This window comes from Bidens hawaiensis, unplaced genomic scaffold, assembly GCF_021521415.1.
Source record: "Bidens hawaiensis isolate Kalapana, Puna unplaced genomic scaffold, B.hawaiensis_p1.1 tig00009570_1, whole genome shotgun sequence".
Lineage (NCBI taxonomy): Eukaryota > Viridiplantae > Streptophyta > Magnoliopsida > Asterales > Asteraceae > Bidens > Bidens hawaiensis.
In genome coordinates, this window is record NW_027491715.1 from 166,978 (window position 1) to 188,309 (window position 21,332).

Sequence of the window (21,332 nt, forward strand, 5' to 3'; positions counted from 1 at the left end):
TGAGGGCGGGAAGGTTCGGAAGCGCCTGGCCATTCTTAAACTTCATGGCGATGGGGACGGCGCGAGCGGATATGAAGAAGAACTCTCTTCTCCATGAGCGAAGACTCCGCTCGGTGGTACAAATCTTTAAACCCTTGATACGGGTTGTAAGAGTGTACCACCCCTGGATGCACCTCCAAGTGTAGAAGGTCATCAGACGGTCAACAAAGGGCTCAAGGCCCAATATCCGGCACACCCACTCAAAGTGCCGGACCTTGGCAATGGCCATGGGGTGCACCTCTGTCAGGTGCACACCGTGCCTCTCCAGGACACGGTACACAAACTTTGTCAACGGAAACCTAAGGTTTCCGTAGACAAAGAATGCAGCATAAACCCCGATCTTGCCACTAGGGGCATCGTACACAGTATGGTGGGGTTCAGGAAACTCAGGCTCGAGAGACTCGAGCATGAACTTCCTGACGATATACTGGTACAGATCGACAGGAAGAGAACACTGGCACTCGCCAGCAGTCTTCTGATCATCAGTATCATGAGAAGACATGGTGGAAAGAAGAAAGTGATTTCGGGAAAATGCTTGCCTGAAAAGGGGAGTATTTGCCGGAAATCACTAAGAAGAAGAAGAAAGGTGAAAGTGTGAATTACAAATAACTCTCTCCCCCTTTATATAGTAATCGCAATTAATGCGGTGAAGTTAATGCGGAGGAGAGAGAAATCAAAGGTGCAATGAAACTATGACACGTGGCAAAAAGCAGGCTGGCAATAGCTGTTGAAAGGACGTGTGCCAGTAATTTCGCGGCCACGCGCCCGAAAATTCACGCCCACGCGCCTGAAAAAACGACTGGAATGACCATGTTCTGTCACGTCACCATAACTTCCTGCACGTCCTGACACAGTCAGAAGAAACTGTCGCACGACGTTTCAGAGGTTTGGACTGTTCTTATCTTTTCACCAACTCTTCGAATTTCAAAATTCAAAATTCGAAAATATTAAAAAGTAAGCGGGAAAATATCCCTTACCCCTTGGCAAACAAGTAACCGTAAGACGGCTGCGGGTACAGTGTTAAGGCAAAACCCTTCACATACCTAGCACCCGCAGGGAATTGAAGCCAAGAAAACCTTGGTAAACAAGTATCCGTAAGACGGCTGCGGGTACAGTGTTAAGGCAGAACCCTTCACATACCTAGCACCCGCAGGGAATTGAAGCCAAGTACCTCGGCAACCAAGTAACTATAAGACGGGTGCGGGTACAGTGTAAAGGCAAAACCCTTCACATACCTAGCACCCGCAGGGAATTGACGCCAGGAATACCTTGGAAGTAAAGTAACCGTAAGACGAGCGCAGGTACAGTGTTAAGGCAAAACCCTTCACATACCTAGCGCTCCGCTGGGAATTGAAACCAAGAAGGATCTTCTGGGCAATGCTTGCGGAAACGGAAATAACATCCCCGCATAGCGGGAACGTCGAGAACTACGTTGTTTGAAGCTCCAAGATGGAATTGGTGGTCTTAACATAATTGATCACTATGTTCAAAACTACCAAAACCTCATGGAAAATACATACTAGGACTCAATGCTCCTGACTTGCGAGGAGGTTACAGACCTACCCGCATCATACCCAGAGACCAAGCAGGAAACTCGGGCATTTCTGCAAGTGACAAGGACTTCCCATGGAAAACCTTACAAAACCCTTTTCAAAACCCTTTGCTTAAGTCCAAAAGTTCACCTCACTTTATTAAACACGCATGAGAAGAACATTGGACTGGGGGGACTTGAAGAGGTAGGTCCCAGCAGAGACCAGTTGGTCCCGCAAGACTCACCTTGAACATGGACGTCTGCGCAAAGGCCATCTGCTCCCGCAGGACCCACCATGCTCATAGAATCTTACGCGCAGTACGCAAGCTGTACACGCAGGGAAAGCCTCCCAATGGTGAAGTACCCCGCCTGTTCCCGCAGTTGCGGATACAAGCCATCAGGGAAGGCTACCCGCAGACAGCAGGGCTACACGCACAAGACACTAGCTACTTCAGCAGTCACGTGAAGGCATGAGCAAGGCGGGAACAATCCCGCCCAAATGAGCCAGTCTGATTCTGAAAGATCTTCTGTACCATACCTACCAAGGTATGGATAGGACAGACGATCTGACCAGAACAGCCCATGAGCCAATCACAGGGTGACAGCTCACCGACAACAGTGCGAGGAGGGGCACCCTCTAGTACTGTTTGTCACTATTAGCCGCTGCCTACTCACCAACCCTCATTGTGGAGCGTGCGCAGCCTACAGTTGGTGGAATAGTATTACTGTTGGCCGTAACCTATTCACCAACCAGCATGGCCTGCGTACAATCCACAGTCAGTGGGACGTGCATAGTCTACAGTTGGTGGAATAGTGCAGCCGACTTTATTACTATTGGCTGTAACCTACCCACCAACCAGTATGGCCTGTGCGTAATCCACTGTTGGTTGAACAGGAATACTATTCAGCCGGCTGTACCTTCTAGAAAACCTACCTTCGGCTATAAATACTCCAATATCTTGGAATGGTAAGATCATCTACTATCTCGTATAACTTACTTGATAATTGCTCTAATAGTATTCATATACTTTTATATTCAAAGAGCAATATAGACTGATTCTCACGCCGGAGGGTGGTCACAAGGAGGAACCCCCCCCTTCTCAGTGACGAGCTTACGGTGTCTGTTTTGCAGGTTCCCTAAAGTACAACTTACTCTGCTGGACCTAACCTTCGTGGGAAACATTACCTAGCCCCCAGATTATCCATAATCTGCCTGGGGTCACTTAGTGTTTCTTCAGGATTATAGATATTAATAATTTTCTGTTTATCTTTGAGTTGTGTCATAGTCTCTCAACTCTCTTTAATGATTGTCAATAATTGTATTAAACATGTTGATTCAATAATCATGTTAAACATGTCATGTCGCTTGTTTTATTTATATGCTTATATTCAATCGTGATTACATGTGCCATGGTATTGAATTAATCATCAGCATGTCTGTATCAGTGTGTAAGAAAATGACAAGCTTTGTTCAATGTGTTGTGTTCGAGTCCAATAGTCGCGTTATGAACTTGTGTCAAACAACACCCGTACAGTACAATGCAACATGTTTTACAAGCCATAAATTTACTTAACGGATCACAAGAGGATCAACTAGAAAACAAACTTAAAATTATGCATAAGGAAAAGGTTACTCGGTAACAACAATAATTCGATAAGCCAAAAATAGATCGCATTCTATACACAATGCATACAAGATTATGATGTTCATCTTATTTATACTTTTTAGTAGTTTAATTTGAGTTTTTACAGTTCGCTTTAGTTTATGATTTAAAGTACATAATTAGCGTAACGTAAAAATTAGAAAGTATAGATTTCTTTGAACTTAAAAAGGCTTGTATGGGGGTGTGGTCCAAAGAAACGCAATTCCAAATACTCTACTAAAATATCAATCATATAATATTTTTCACAATACATTAGAAGAAAAACCTCGATAACGTTGAAGAAATTCTTTTAAAAAAGTAGAAATGTTAAACACAAAAATTAAAATTAAACTATCATAAAAACAATACTTTTATATGAACAACGATTTATCATAGGCACTAACGTGCTCTTTTAAAGTACCCAGATTACGTTAGAACTTTTTCAATGTTGTACTGGCATCTTGTTTTTAGTATCAACTTTCTAAACTGCCTTAGACTAAACGTAGTGGTGGAGGCAATGGACGGGGAAAACGCTCTCTCCTTCTCTATTGGTTTACAGTCTTCTGTTCCCACCTTCTTCTAACTTCAAGCATTTTGTACAAAACGTTTGGAGACAATTTCGTCCTCAATATCATTTATAGTGGTGTCATTTTTCCTAAATTATTTTAATATTTTACTCTCTCTTCTCTTTATACGCTTAACTCTCTTTCAACCCTACCCTAATTAGTAGTGGTAATGTTGCCAGTGCCACAGGGTAATCCTACTTGCGAGGGTACCTGAAAATGTCCCTTCCCACCTTATCCAATTAATATAAGCAAGAGACAAACAAGTTTTAAGAAAACGCTGATTTTTTTAGTGTTTATATAATAAAGCCCGGCTACTCAAATAACTTAATGGTGAAAGGTGACATTATATGCCCGTGATCACATACTGCTCTATATAGCCTAAGTCTATCATTACCTGTTTTAGGGAAAACCCACCGCTTAAAAGATCCACGAATGAAGACCCATGCCAATTTTGACAAATACCTTTTCAACAAGATCAAATTAGTAAAATGCTTTTCTTAATTGCAATTTAAGGAAAAAAAATCAATTATTTTTCCTTTTTCTTAAAATAAAACATAAAAAGTAGCCAAACCGGCGAGACAGGATCACATGCACGTGTACTTCCGGTTCAAACTATATACAACGTACTTTCATCAACGGCGTGTGTTCCTCCACGATGATCACACAAGCAGTTAATCACAACCGTCCATCATACCCCACTTTCCCATTACCAATTTGCCATCTGCCCATAATGCCCCGACCCACATTTTAAGGTGGGGAGAAAAACGTGTATTATGTTCATGTCACACCCTTATATTATTAACACTTTGCTAAGTTTTCTTTTTGTTACAAAATTTTATGCTTGGTTTTTATAACCTTATAACATGTTATGTTATATTTTTAGGTAATATTAGTATTCAAAGACATGAAATCAAGGTGGTCCATAAAAGGCCAAGTTGAGGATGCCATCATTTAATTTGTGTGTGTAATCTTATTAATAAATTTTCAAAAAGTTTCATTACGACTTAGAGGTTAACTTTAATGATTTGTTTTTATGTGATCTGTTTTAAACATTGATTATAACATGTACTACAATTGATGATGTGCCTTTTATGTATATAAAGTAGTGGGAAAAAATATGCAACATTTACACTAAGCATTTCGATGATTTTTTGCGAGTAGATGCAAGGTTGGTGTTATCTGACATACATTGTTAACGAGAACCGATTAGAATTCCAAACATTTGAAATTCGATCTTAAACTTATTAAAAACTTACTTTATATATTAAATACTAAAGTACACTTCTAATAATTCTATATATTCTTATTAAAAGTTTCTAACATACCTGTCCCAAACACACATTAAAATACTATTATTATTAAATAAACGCGTTACGAACTTATGCTATAATTCCCTAAGATTCTTATTACTTATTACCAAACTTGATTTTTAATTCGTAAAACAATGACTTCATATATAAAGTATTAAACAATGTTTCGAGTATTTCTATATTATTATGAAGAAGTTGAAGTATTTAACAACTTTAGCATTCGGTTTCAACGTAGACAATCCGGTATGAGGGACAATTTGAGTATTCTAACGGATATCACATAGCATCACAAATTCCTGATAATATCTGTCAGCGTTCTTATTATTGTAAAATTCTAAAAATCTCATAAACTAGGAGGACTTAAGTTGCACAAACAACATAACCATGGTCCAAACTTTTTCACATGATGCCGTTGGTAAAAGATTTCAATGTCGTTTCACATTTTTTCCACTTCCACTACCTTCAATCCGAAAACCGTTTTCATTCATCAAAAGCATACACCCAAATCGATCTTCTTTTTTAATCCTCATGAATGCTACTTTACTCATCCATCAAGCAAACCAATAACCCATCCATCCATTACAATTAATTTGTTCTTGCTTCCACCCCACATCACAAATCCATCAAATTCTTCAAAACCCATCATTCATATCACAAATGGTCTAAAACCCACCTCACAAGCACTCCACCTTCATCAAATTCAAAACCTTTATCCATTAATTTGTTCTTGCTTTCACCATTTTTACAAGTTCTTCCAAACCCATCATTTTTATCACAAATGGTTAAAAACCCATCTCACAATCACTCCATTTCATCTAATTGCATCACCACCTTCAACAAATTTCAACCCTTTATCAATTAATTTGTTCTTGCTTCATCACACACAGTCACACACACACCCTGTTACAAATCCATTAAATTCTTCAAAACCCATTAATATTATCACAAATGGTTAAAAACCCATCTCACAAACACTCCATTTCATCTAATTACATCACCATATTCAACAAATTTCAAGCCTTTGTCGATTAATTTGTTACTGCTTCACCACACACACACCGTTTTTACAAATTCTTCAAAACCCATCAATATTATCACAAATGGTTAAAAACCCATCTCACAATCACTCCAATACATCAAACTACATGACCAAATTCAACAAATTTCAAACCTTTAAACTCTTCGAACCGTCGTTACCGATTCTTGGGTTCTTGTTCATTACAGTGGGTATAATAATTGGGTTTTGTTACTTGGATTACAGAAATGTTACTACTGGGGGTGTTTTCAGATACCCAAATGAGTCAAACAAGTTCAGATGGTTGAAATTTGGTGGGTATTCGGGTCGGGTCAGAAAAAGATTTGATTTTTTGAGTGAAGATGGAGATGGGTGTGACGTGTTTGATGGTGATTGGTTGTGGGATGAAGGGTATCCGTTGTATGAGTCTAGAGATTGCAGGTTTTTGGATGAAGGGTTTCGGTGTTCCGAAAATGGACGGCGAGATCTTCTTTACACTAAATGGAGATGGCAGCCTAAAGATTGTAACTTGCCCAGGTTTTATGAATTTTATGCAGTTTATATATTGGTTATTATTTTTTTTTTTGCAGTATATTTGTTTAGTTTGCTTAGTTTGTAATCTGATTGTTTTGAAATTTGTTAACTTTCGATAGTGTTTAGTTTTATATGAATATATGCAAAAGGGTTATATAAGTAAATATGATTAGTTTTGTTGTCTTAGATAATTGTATAGTTCGGTATCGTTGATCGCGTTAATACCTACCGAATATGTATTTAAATTGTATATTTGTTGCCTTAGATAATCGTATATTTAGGTACCGATGCAATGATAAAGGTAGTTAACCGATTCTTTTAAGGAAAATTAGTTTTATGATTTTATGTTTAAATTGGTTCTCTATTGAAATTGAACGGGCTCTTGCGACAATTCGATAATCTTTTAAAAAAAATGCGTATATGAAAATTCTTGGAATCGAAGCAAAGGTTTGGTCTTTTGTACATGAAAGTTACCTATTCTTTTTTAGCCATACTAAAAATGACATTTATGGTAATGCATAACCAAGTTAGAGTTCCTTGATTATTTACTATTATTTTTTCCACAAAGAGGTGAGTGATGTGTTGCATCAATTTTAGATATTGTGGTTTGTTAGTTACTTGTCTATTTTACTATTTATAGTCAAGTGAATGTAAATAAAGAAACTTTTATTTGGAACCATCCTTATAAACTTGTCCTTTTTCCTTTTTTTTAGTTTTATTGTTTTATTCAATTATAAAAAACTGAAACACCTTGGACGAATCTCACCTCTTGTGTAACATCGTCGGTTAATATTATGAGTGTATATTTTTTTTCTTGTTTGATTTTATTGCTTTTTATGTGTCCAAACGCACTTCTTATATCGGTTACTTGTTTTGGGTTGAAAATAGATTTAACGCGAAACAAATGTTGGAAAACTTGAGGGACAAGCGAATAGTTTTTGTCGGGGATTCAATCGGAAGAAATCAATGGGAATCGCTTCTCTGCATGTTATCCTCTGCAGTTCCTTCTAATGCAAGTAATAATTCAATATACGAAGTGAATGGTAATCCAATCACCAAGCATAAAGGTTTCTTGGTGTTCAAGTTTCGGGACTACAATTGCACTCTTGAGTATTACAGGGCTCCTTTTCTCGTGTTACAAAGTCGACCGCCTCCTAATTCTTTACCACAAATAAAGACTACACTTAAGTTGGACCAAATGGATTGGACTTCATTGAAATGGAGAGATGCTGATGTTCTTGTTTTTAACACGGGGCATTGGTGGAACAATGAAAAGACTATAAAGGGGTATGTAATATGTTACACGTCTCTTTATTTTTATTATCATTTGTGTCGAAATATGATTCTGTTTGCAAAGCTAACAAAAATTCTTTAAAATTGTGTCTCTTTTTGTTTTGATAAAGGTGACAACTTTCTTTAAATGGTATTTCTTGATTAGAGTTTTGAATACTCGAGGGTTCTACTCAAATGACACTTTTTTTTAATAATTAATTCATTTTTTCAGCTTAAAACATTAAAATTAAAGAAAATGGTTATGGTTAAAATGCAATTTTATTTAACTCTTTTAACATTCCAAAAAGTATATATATAAACAAAATTTGTTAATTTATAGAACCTACACGTGTAGGCAAATGTTTAAAACTGAAAAAAAATATGAACAAGTTAGTGTAATTGTTATTTTATATATATAACATAGACATTTGTATGTAAGAAACAAAATTACCTAAAACATGTACCGTTGATAGAAAAATTAAATGTTTTTGGTTTATTCATTTTGTTCTCGTGATAATTTAGTCTTGTGAAATTAACCTCTCATTTGGATACTAAACAGTTATCATAGTTGACGTCAAAAGTCAAATGGTTCTTGTGGTGGCTGTTTTGACTAATCTACTTATAGATGAGTTGATCCGCATAATGTTACATATGTTTCTGATCATCCCATCCCATTTCGTCCCGCCATATGTTTTTCTTGTAGATTTAAACATGTGTTATTAATTTATTATATTTTTTCTAAATGCTATTTCTTGATTTTGAACTAATAACATTTGTCAAAGTTGACCTCAAAAGTCAAATGGGTCATATAGTGGCGGTTTTGACTTTTGACCAATCTACTTTTAGATGAGTCAATTCGGGTATTTGTTACATATGTTTCTTATCACCCCAACTCATTTTAACCCGTGTTAGATCTTCAGCATTTATTATTGGGTTTGATTATATCTTAAGAAATTTATGAGTTTATGATTCAATCTTGTTACCGATCAGGGGCTGTTACTTCCAAGAAGGAGCCAAAGTAATAAAGGAAATGGAAGTTGAAACCGCATACAAGAAGGCATTAGAAACTGTATTATCTTGGATCAATACAGAAGTAAATAAATCAAGAACACAAGTTTTCTTCCGTACATACGCCCCTGTTCATTTCAGGTTTGTTTTTTCATCCCTGATTTAGAATGTGCATGGATCAGCTTTCTGCTCAAGTCGAACCAAAAACAAAAATTCTGCTTTTAGGTTTTGAAAACCACTCATTTTCGGTTTCTACAATGTGTTCGGTTCGGTTTTTGTATATGGGCTCGATAAAGCTGAAAAAATCAAACTGAAACCGTTGTAAAAAACCCAAAATTAACGTTTTTCTAAAAGCAAAAACCGATTTTTTTGTTTATATTAACGTTTTTCTAAACGCAAAAACCGATTTTTTTGTTTATTAACGATTATATAATTATTAAACATTTGTACCTAATAGTTTTTGGCTACACCGTTTATTGATTTCTTATAATTATATTAAAATCAGTTTAATAGGTTGGATTCAGTTCTGATTGGTTCGGTCGTTTTTTGGATTTTTGTTTTAAGACTGAGACCGAACCAAAAAAATCAATCTTTGTAAAAAGATAAGCCAAACCCTTGCTGTTTTTTTTTTTGGATTTCGTTACGTCGGTTATTCCGGTTACAATTCACTTATTTTGCTTAACGATAATCAATGTCACAGAGGCGGGAATTGGAGAGCCGGTGGAAGTTGCCACCTGGAAACACTCCCAATTCTAGGTTCTAATCCACAACAATCATCTTTAAACTGGCCACAATATCAAATATTCAAAGACGTAATCTCAAACCGATCAAACAACCAGTCAACCAACTCCACCAAATCGATGAACATACTCAACACAACATTTATGTCATCAATGCGAAAAGACGGGCATCCTTCTCTTTATTATCTCGGCCCGAAACTCAGCCCTGCGGCTGTGCGCCGGCAGGACTGCAGCCATTGGTGTCTTCCTGGTGTTCCCGATGCGTGGAATGAGATACTTTATGCTTTAATCATGAAACAGGCGGCTGTTTCTGCGTCGAATTCATCTACCGTTCATTGACATGTGCTATGTTGAAGGCAGAGTGTATATATGATGTTTTTTGACGATTATACCGACGCATTCTGCAGATTTTTGCGTTGCTATAAACATCGGAGGAGATGATTCAACAGGCAACTGTATATTAAGGTTGCATTTGATTTGATTCGCCAATGTTTTTGGCATAGAATAGAAGGCAAGAAACTCGTTTATACTTGAATGACAAAGCCATATAATTTACAAGCAAGTATTTATGAAAATCGAACCCGAACCTGATAGGTCGATCTGAAATCTGAAATATAATGGACTGGGAATCGGTATGTGATAAGTTTTAAAAATTTTTGCGGTCCGAAAACCTGAAACATGCATACTTGTTTGTCGAATCATATATATGAACCTTTTATAGTTTTATGTTTGCTTTTACTTTTTTGTCTTTGGGTAATGGTAAAATGTATTTAATAATTTTGATGGGTAATTTTAAAAACGGTGGGTGCATTCGATACACGTGGGTAAATCTTATACGCAAGTAACTACTAATTACTCGGATGGGTATTAGGCTGGCTGTGGGACGTATTTTACAATTGGGTATGTGACTAAAATTTTTAGTACCGAACTACCGATTAATCTATTGTCATTCTAGAAGTAATGAACATAAACTAATTTTAGAAATACATTTGAGTTGACTTGCTAGCTACTCGATCTAGAGTTGTAGAAAAATATTTAATATGAATCGGTTCTAGACAACGGGGTCGAGCTTGAGCAACTCGAGTAGAAAGTTGAATTTGATTATCAAGATTCGAGTACTAATTGGCACAAGGTGTCCGAAAACCTTAAATATGATGTGCTGGTAAGGTGACTCTCATGTACCGCATATGAAAATTAAGAGGTTTAGACTTTAGTGGACTAACTAGATCAAGCAACAACAATTTGTTCAGCCCAAATGTGAGGAATCCACTTCAAAATTTGTTTAGACAATAAGATTGGTTTCAACCCAAATTTACCACAACTTTATTTTCAATTTATTTTGAGTATACTTACTTTCATTTTGGACATTTTTTTAGCTTAATCCCACAAGTAATGATGATACACACATTAATCATGTATAATTACCTGTATACCAAGTTATTAAAAGTGAAACTCGTTAAATAATTAGGTTGCTTTCCTAACGTGATTATTTTCTTTTTATAATAGCGATTGTCTTGTGTTTAAATCGCCGCCCTATTCAAATTTAGAAAGCCTTGTTACATATAGAAAATTATTAACAGAATTAAAAGTGATATTTTCAGAAGTAAAAAGTAGGTATAATTTAATAATTATACAAGTTCTTATTAGAGAAGGTCAGGGAGATGAATACATGATGATTTTCATTTTTTTACTGACGGGTTTTTTTTACCACATATTAACAACTACACTGAAATCCTTATTTTCATATAATTTAACTAAGAACATCTTTATTTACAAAATTTGTTCATCTTTTAAAAATAAAATATATATAATTCCTCATATCTACCCTTATTCAATTAAATAATACTTATTTGTTTATTTTTATTACACTTTCACTTTCTTGCACTCACAATAAAAATATATGTAATAAAAATATAGAGTGAATAGTTGCACAGGGTGAATAGAAATCTATATACATGTGTCATGTGTGATTACTATTCAATCCGTATGTCTATATTTGTATTTTAGAAAAATGGTTGGAGTGCAAAATGTGATAAAAACCATAAAATTTTCCTTAAAATATATATAATATAAGGATTCCAGGGTGAATGTTTTTTAATTATAAAAAATTATGTAGGAAGCCTTCTTTCGTGCATAGTTACTTCGAATAATGTATGTTTAATATTATTTTATTCACTTTTAAATTTCTTTAGGCCTATTTTGAGTACATGAGTAGATACCTTTTACATATTTAGATAAATTTTATATCCAGAGTCTTTTTATCTATACTATATATAATGTATGAAAGATGGGTAAATTAAGACAACTTGATTTTAAAGGATTTACAAATCAATCAACACATGGTACAACATTTAATGCATCTAGGATAAGGGCAAACTTGTCCACTAAAAGAATTATATATGGTTATTAAAAAATAGTTACAAGATTAACCCCCTCACTTTGCATAACTTTTGAAAATTTTAAAAATAGTTACAAATATGATCCTTGTTTTTTCACTCATATGCGATTTTTATTTTCATTTTTAACTCAACTTCCCTCATGATTTTTAAGCGTTAATAATTTTTTCATACGTTAATATTTTTTTTAAAGAAAGTACACAATAAAAACGAGCATGTTTTTCTCTTTAATTTGAGTATCATATTGTTATAGTTTTTTTTTTCATTTAAAAAAAAACATTTTACGTATATAAGCGTTTGCGGTCTGGTTTTGATGGCTTTTAATTAAAAAAATGGGTCAAACCGTCAGTAAGCGGTTTTTTCATCGAAAACCAAAACGAACCTTTGAAAATTGAACACAACCGACCAAAAGTTAACTAAAAATCAACAATGAAATTAAACCAATGACCCGTTTGAACATTTTTCGGTTTCAATTCGAACAACGAACACCATAAACTTGTTACATGGTGACAAAGGTATGTGTTTCCCGCTGCATCGTGCGGGTACCCGTCTAGTATATAGTAATGGAATGAATGAGACTTGAAGGAAATGGACTACGGAGTGAAATGGATCATTATGTATTATTTCATTGCCCTATTTTGATTAACATATGAGAATGAAATAAATCATTATTTTATGTTATTTGATAGGTATGAAAAGACACATGAATATATACAAGCAAAAAAACAATGCCATCACCTTAGAATATATTTTTAACCAAAGCATAAATTGTAATGGCGGCGGCGGTAGTCAGGTGGTGGGGGGTGGTGATGGCGACGATGGTGGTGTATAGAAAAGTAGGGTGAAAAATATAATGATACAAAAAAAAACATGGACGTGAAGAAATGATTTGGATGTGTTTAGAGGGAATGAACTCATTCATTGTGTAATCGATGATTCAATTTCATCGACCAACAAAATAGCATCTTTTTTCATTCATTAACAATGGTCCATGCCATTCTTCAGGTCATTCATGCGTACCAAACGCTACCCTATTCATTAACTTAGTGATACAAAGTGGAAGCGATAAAATAATAACAAAGAAATATTTCACAATTAAGAAAAAAATGTATTGAAGTCGGGTCTATTTGGTATGACGTAATGGAATGGATGAGAGAATGAAATAGACGTAAGAATGAAATGGACAAATAAATGAAATAGATCATTACCATTTTATTGTCGTGTTGATTACCATGTAAGAATAAAATGATGATTCCTTTATTATTATTATTATTACCACCCCCACCACCACGACTACTATTAGTAATAATAATAAATATTATTAATAATGTGAATATTCATTAACTCATTTTTAGGACACCATGTTTAACGAGATTATTAAACCGAACAAAAACAATTATAAAAATGTTGAATCATGATTGCATGTGAAACGTTAACTCGTCAAATAATAACATAAGTAAAGTAATATTTATAATACAATAATAAATCTAATATAATAACAGTAGTATTATAATATACAAAATAATAATGATAATATAAAAAAAGTTAATAATAATAACATAATAAACTTGATAATGTAATATTAATTATAATATAATAATATTATATATACTATTATTATGATAATTTTTTTTCCAATCTTTGAATATTTTTTTTAAAAGAATGAAAAAGTTATATTTAAAAAAAATTCATTCATCATGAAATGACTACTTCCATTACCACATAACGACTCATTCCATTCTATCTTTTATTTCTTTATATCAAACTTTATCTTGCTTTAAACCATTATAGTGGGACCCTTCATAAAAGGGATTTATATATTTGACAGGTTTGTCAAACATATGAAATTATGGAGTTATTATGGAATATTGAAGTTATGACATTAAACACAATGAAATCAAAACATTAATTCCGAATTTACATACTAAAATTTGTGTATTATATATTAGGTTATGAACCCGTGTATTACACAGGTTGAACAATAAAAACGGTATAATTGATAAATCTTTTTAAATACGTTATATGATTAAGCTTACGTATTACATATAATAATGAAAAGTTCATAAATCACTAAAATTACAAATAAGTTGCAAGGTTTATATATATAAATAAATTGCTATGGTTTTACTACTCCTTCCGTCCCATTATAAGTGTCGTAGTTTGACTTTTCAAGTCTTTCTTTTGCAACTTTGACCGTAAATATCTTTGTTCGTGTCATATAATACTTGATGAAAATTATATCAATGTAAAATACATTTAAAACCCAGTCCATTCATATATTTTACATCAAGTATTATATAACACAAACAAAAATATTATCGGTCAAAGTTAAACAAGAAAGACTTGAAAAATCAAATTACGACACTTATAATGGGACGGAGGGAGTAAAACACTAACAGACCATACGTTGTATAGCAACAAAGCATATACAATTTTTTTATTTGAACTAATTGCTAGCTTCCCTAATCATTGATGAGGTCATCTAATGTCCAATTATTGCTTCTACTATTACGTGCAATTCACAACAAAAAATAACCAAACAAACCATGATTTAATACTCAACACTTGTCTCATTCATTCAGTTCGATTTTTACATTCATAATCAGTCAAATAGATCGAAAGAGAGAGAAAAAAAGGAAAGAAAGATTGGCTAAATTCATTTCAGCTTGATTTCAAAATAATAAGGCTTTTGTATTCATATGTGACATCCGTATTGCTAATCAAAATACTGGACAAGGAGTGTTCCGTTTCCAACCGGTCCATACGAAATTAGTTACTTTGACATTCTATCCAACCTGCTTATGTTTTTGATCTTGTAAATAAGGTTTTTTTTTTGTCAAAACAACCTAGAATAATCTGATCAATTGGTTTCTACCCAACTCGCTAATGTTTATGATCATGTTTTTATCATGGTACATCCAAATTTGTCATTGACAAAGGGGATCTATTGCACGCAACTTAGAACAAAATAAAACCAAGATTCAATATAATTCTGGTTTGTGAGAAGAGTAAATAAGTCATTTGGGCAATCATAATCAATAAAAGGGGTGTTGCAGTGAACATGACTTTATAATATGGATCAAACTCCCTTAATTGTAATTCACGATAAGGCTAGATAAGGAATGAATGTGATAATGATAAGGCTATATAAGGAATGTTTTAAATCTTAATTAAATTTTATTATTAAATTAATAAATTTAATTAGAAATTTTAGGTTAATATATGAGAGTGCAACTTGACAAACTATTAGGCCAATTAAAAGGTATATGGTTCAATTAACTTTTTTATTTATTATAATAGTAGATTTTTATAGTTACCTATGTGTTAGTGACGATGGATAGGAATATTATATGCTTTGGGATTTGGAAGCTTTATAGTTAGATCTATGTTCCAATGTTTATTTAAATTTTGTTTTGATTCAATAACATGGAGAGAGAATCAACCAAGGAACATTGATCTTGGCTATGTACTATGAATCCTAACTTGGAAAGAATCAACACCCAATAAACATGGATGTGTTGTAGTAGTAGTCGCTAGAACATTTTATATTTAATAAATGCATGCTACAAAATTTAAATTCTGGGTGTAATTAGACTCTTCGCTATGGGGCGTCGTTGGCCCCCTTTTTTGGGCGCGGTGCGCTCCGAACACCATTGTGGGGCTCTGTCCAACCAGGGGCGCCGATGGAAAGGTTGTTCCAATAGCCGGCACAGTTGATGGTGAATATGGGTCACCCTCTCACACACACATACATACATATGCATATATATATATATATATATATGGGCGCTTTTGGGGGCATTAAACCATAGCGGGGCGGGCTTCGATGCCCCCGTTGCTTACGTGGCGGTGACGTTTCACGGTGGAGGGGGCTTCGAAGCCCTCATCATAGTGACCAGTCTTAGGACTATGTGAGCCCTATTAAAGAGAAAAATTTAGAGAAATGAATTAAAAATTGATAGTTTTGAATTTGAGAATTCGAATTAGATTACCGTGCAACCACTTGAATTAATAAAAATGTATTATACTAAAAATAAAGAAAAAGAATCAATTACATTAATCATGAAATTTGAAAATTAATTGGATCCGGAAGTTGGCTAGGCGAACCACCTATGATCATTTGTCAAAATCTCTATCCCGTAAATTTTCCTTTTCATATTTATTATGCGTGTAACTACAAACAACTAAGTTATGTCCGTTTAAAGTTAGTACTTTTAATAGTCCACTTGCTAATTAATGCTATCCCCGCATCACTATCATGTACCATGTTACACGATTGAACTAAGTTTGCGTGTGATTTTTTGTTTTTACATTTTAGGGGATAAATTAACTTTATGATGAGTGTTTTCTGTAAGCTTATTGTGTGGCTACAGTTCAAGATCCTAGTATAACATAAGATATAAATGAAAAGAACAAAAGTGCAAGACATAGATGTAGAAAGAGCACCATATTTGACAGTAACCAACTCACAAAAGCTTAAATCCACCACAAAAAATCAGATAAATATACAATATATGTATATATTCTGATATTCTCCAACCCATGCATGCATGTGTATGACACCTATGGTTTTTTTGTAGCTTGTTGTTAATATGAATTGAACCATACTTAATTGTCATATCATATTATCATGTCCTAGTTGTCAGTGTTATATGTGCAAGTGATGAGAGAGTAGAGTGGAATTGAATGACAACCAAGTATATTCTAAGGATTAAAGATTGATGTTGTGGATGAGAGAAATCTTTGTGTGGGTTGTGCCTTGGCTTCTGTTGTTATAATCTATCTTCTTTTCCTACAACTGGATAGAATCATGAACACACTTCATGATCCTCTTTTAGGACATAAATAGACTGATTGGCTACATGGGTCCCACCACTTCACATGTTAGAGTATTGAATACCCCCACCCCTACCCACACCCCACCCCACCCCACTTAACCCTACACATATTCCTTCATTCTTTACTCAGTATCATGCCTTCTTCTTCTTCCCCTATTTATTCCACTCAAGCAACCATTAAGAAGTAAGAGAAAGAGATACTTGAATGAAGTAAGCAAGTAGTTAGTTAGTTAAGTTGTTTGGAGTTGTGACACTTGAAAAGTAAAGCTTATTGAAAGTAAGATGGAGATTGTTGAAGATGATGTCTTCTTTGCAGACTTGAATAAGAGGATCTCCCTTTTGATCATGGATGACGACGAAGACCCTACTCTTCACTACCCTCCCGTTTCTTTCCAGGTTTACATTTCTCTGTGTAAAGTATGGTAGAAGTAACATTTGCTGTTTAAAAAAAAATAACTTCCTATTTGTGGAAGGTGAAAATTTTCAAGAAACAAAGATATTTAATCAAATGCATAGGTTATTTACACACTATATAAGTTATTTGGACATCATATGCGTCTATACGGCTCGTGTAGGGCCTATACGAGCCGTATAGATTAGACTAGCTGGCATCCGTACATTAGTTAGTCATGTAAGAGCTATACGAACTATATAAAGTTGATAACACACGACATGGTGGTGTTTGAATATAATGGAAAAAAGAAACCTTTCTAATTTAGTTAAGTTTTACTACAAGGGGTAACCCTTGTTTCTTTTCTTTTGGTCACATGTTATTGTTTTGTCTTCTAGGTTATCTCTCAATCAATTCATCCAAATCATAACCAAATACCAAGTTTCCATGAACAAAATGGTAGAAGAGAAATAAAAGGAACCGGAGTATTTATCCCACGATCTTCGAATAATCCAAGAAGTAAGCAGTCGAAATCCAAGTCTTCGAACACGAGGGCTCAAACTCAAAGGCATGTTGATCATACTTCAAATGGACACTATCCTCATGAAACCTACCATAATCACCATACTACCAGCACTTCTTACAATTCTTTGAATCACAAAAGATGCAACTAATATCAATTAATTAGCTAGTACAATAAGTTTCTATACAGTTAGATGCATAAGCTCAAGTCATCTAATGTGTAAGTGTGTATTTAATTTGTTGCATCTATTTTTTTTTTTTTTTTTTGGAAAAGATGAATGATTTTTTTTTGTGAGTGATGAATAACGAGCTCATCCCTAATAGCGACCACATAGATCGTGATGGACCACGACAACTTTCTCGAGGACAATGAGACTCTAAAGAGGGCTTTTTTAAATTCTAAGCAATCATGTCAACACCATAATTTATATATATAATGTCACTTTATTATTTGATGAACTTTTGACTTATTTAAGTTTCAAGTGTACGTTTCTTACCCAATCTTAATTATTTGTTATCTAGTGTATACATTCTTCTTGTCATAGAGATAATGAGTGGCACTTTATGTATTCACTCCAAAATTTAACTTACGAGTGGAAAAGCGTCACACCGTTTTAAGCTATTCGATCAATATTGGTTCGTTAAACATTCAAATCAACTAATCAAGTAAATTAAGCTCAATTCTAGTTTAGCCGAATCTCATTTAATACACGAATTCAAGCATAAGATAATTATAATCTGACCTTGATTCTTATGTTTAAATGAACTCACAACGTTATGAACATAATATAATATTAACCGATTACATAATAACACATATTATTATAAATATAATTACATTAAAAGTAAATAATATGTTTTTTTGTTATATATATATGCAGAAAAATAAATATAACTAATAAAAAAACTCAGATTTTAAAATAAAATTTATAACAAGCCGACCTTAATTTTTTTCAATTTAAATAATTCACACTAATACTTTTTATTTAAAATTAAAAAATAAAAGTTATTAAATAAAATAAAAATAAAAAAAGAATAAAAGAAAGGTTGGATATATATTATGGGAATGGAACAATCCAAACAAGTGCATGTGCAATGTGGGTCACAGTCCGCGTCACGTGATCAAGGTCGATCGGATAGATTCATATAAACATAACAAATTAATGGGGATTCATAAGTTATAACTAATTAATAATCTAGTGAGTCACAGTGACTACTCTACTCTTGTTTTTTTATTTATGTTCACTTCATCAAAGGTTTCCAAAATGTCATGGATTTTCATTATTGACATGTCAATAATATAACTTGTAAGATATTTTTCTAGATCAGGATATGAAAATTAGATTAGATTTTTAGTGACTACATTCTTTCAAGAAAACTTTTGGTTTTGGGTGAAAAATAATTTTATTTTAATTATGCTCAATATTTAAAGTAGCAAAAGCGTGCTATGGTAATTTAGATTTGGCAAATTGTATTTTAATAATTCCAACTAAATGTTAATGGTCGATAATAATCTCAACTTTATTTATTTTCATTGGCGATCCCAAATTTAAAAATATCTCTAAATGGTCTATCGTAAAAAAAATGTTAACAGTGTTAAGTTTTTTTTTTTTTTTTTTTTTTTTTTTTGTGACTTTCAAACTGATTTTTTATGGATTTTGATCATAAAGAAGATACGAGTCGATTGATGTAAAACTTAACTCGAAACAATGCTCCAAACAACTTAATTTTTGTTAATTTGAAGTTCAAGCACCCGATTTGAAGCACTAATCAAGTCGTTTGGAGCATCATTTCGAGCTAAGTTTTGCATGAATCGACTCGTATCATTCTTCTGATCAAAATCCTTAAAAAATCAGTTTGAAATTCAGAAAAAAACTTAATAATGTTAAGATTTTTTTAACGATAGACCATTTAGAGCCAATATTTTTAAATTTGGGACCACCAATAAAAATAAATAAAGTTGAGATTATTATCGACCAATAACATTTAGTTGGAATTCTTTAGATCTTTACAGTTATATAATCATAGTAATCAAATATGCATGGGAAGTTTTTATTTTTTTATTTTTATCTACTATAGTACTTAGAACCTGTGTATGGATGAATATATCAATACTAGACGAGTGCCCGCACGATGCATCGGAGAATACGGACATTGGTAATTACATTATAGATTTATGGGTGTTCGTCGTTTCGTTTGTAACTGTGAAACCATTTATTGGTATATGTAGATTCATAGTTCTTATTTTAAACTTATTTTAATATCGAAGTACAAATGTAACGGAACCTAACCATTGTTAATGGATTTTGTTGGGTAATTTGCAACGGTTTAGTCTCAGATTTGGCGACCAAAAGCTGTTAATAATGGCTTGGCTCATGGTTTAATTTAAAACCATTTAAACCGGAAGACAAACGGCTATATGTAAAAAAAATTTAACTGAAAAGAAACTATGACAATATCATACTCAAATTAAAGAGAATTAAATGTTCGTTTTTATTGTGCATTTTTTTAAAAATAATATTAACGTGTGAAAAAGTTATAACCGTTTAAAAATCGTTGGCGTATTTGGGTTAAAAATGAAATTATGAAGAATAAATAGTTAAAAGACAAAGGAGCCAAGTTATAACTATTTCTTAAATTTGCAAAATATGATTAAAGTTAAATGGGCATTCTTGTAACTATTTTGGTAAATAATTAAACACACGTGAGATTTAATGTTAGAATGACAAATTTGTCCTCATTTTAGGTTGTACCATGTGCTTGAATGTTTGTAAATTCCTTAAAAAACCACCATCTTAATTTACCCCTCTTTGCTATATTATATATAGTATAGATATGAAAATTTTAAAATTTTATGTATACCTTATGGAAATATGTATTAATATGCCAACAATTTAAAAAAATAAAATATATAAATATTGGAGTAATATATAATTGGGTACGAAAATACATTAATTATTACGTAGTGTAATTTGATTTCCACTCACTATTTAAAAATTACATAGTTACTTTACATATAAGTGTATATCAAAATTCATTACAACAATGAATCAAACATGTAAAATTGTATGTACCCTGTTTAGAATCATCAGGTATAAGTGGTATATATGATGCATAATTTAATAGTGTGTTTTTAATTTTTTTCTTCCCTTTTATATAGCGAACATGCTCATACAGTCATACTATAAAATAATTAGATCCACCTGGTTTATGATTCAAAATTATATAAAACAATTATATGATTGCTTATACAATATTATTGGCTTTTGATATTTTTTAAAGAAAAAATGTGTTACTTGATAATACAATATTGGACATGTATTAAAGCCTTAAAGGGAAATGATGAACACTGAACACATGGAATCAATCGTACTGAATAACAGCTTTGAAGCCATTAAGGAGTGATTAGAATGACACGTACCTTCTTTCCCTTTTCTCTTGAGTTGGCTGGCACTAGAACATGCATAATCTAGCCTTTTTGGTATGCTTGCTTTGTTAATAATGGTAGAACTTGATGTTGGTACAAG

General features: G+C 33.2%; 1 protein-coding gene across 2 annotated transcripts; it reads left to right on the forward strand.

The window, feature by feature from the left end:
* Positions 1-5,827: 5,827 nt before the first annotated feature.
* LOC143532954 (protein trichome birefringence-like 10) lies at positions 5,828-10,371 on the forward strand. 2 transcript variants are annotated; one of them, XR_013135272.1, is made up of 5 exons: positions 5,828-6,641; positions 7,527-7,925; positions 8,901-9,059; positions 9,619-10,220; positions 10,253-10,371. XR_013135272.1 is itself a non-coding variant. In XM_077027848.1 (4 exons), the coding sequence occupies exons 1-4, from the start codon at positions 6,190-6,192 to the stop codon at positions 9,995-9,997; spliced, it is 1,389 nt and encodes a 462-aa protein (XP_076883963.1). In that variant the 5' UTR covers positions 5,828-6,189; the 3' UTR covers positions 9,998-10,224. The 2 variants fall into 2 exon arrangements, 1 of the variants encoding a protein (XP_076883963.1); XM_077027848.1 differs by lacking the exon at positions 10,253-10,371 and having other exon boundaries at positions 9,619-10,224.
* Positions 10,372-21,332: the final 10,961 nt, after the last annotated feature.

Bases quoted from the DNA above. Each gene is read 5' to 3' on its own strand.
- LOC143532954 (XM_077027848.1), top strand. From the start codon at position 6,190: ATGGTTAAAAACCCATCTCACAATCACTCCAATACATCAAACTACATG. The intron at 6,642-7,526 runs GTTTTATGAATT...GGTTGAAAATAG, and splicing joins AAAGATTGTAACTTGCCCAG to ATTTAACGCGAAACAAATGT. The intron at 7,926-8,900 runs GTATGTAATATG...GTTACCGATCAG, and splicing joins AATGAAAAGACTATAAAGGG to GGGCTGTTACTTCCAAGAAG.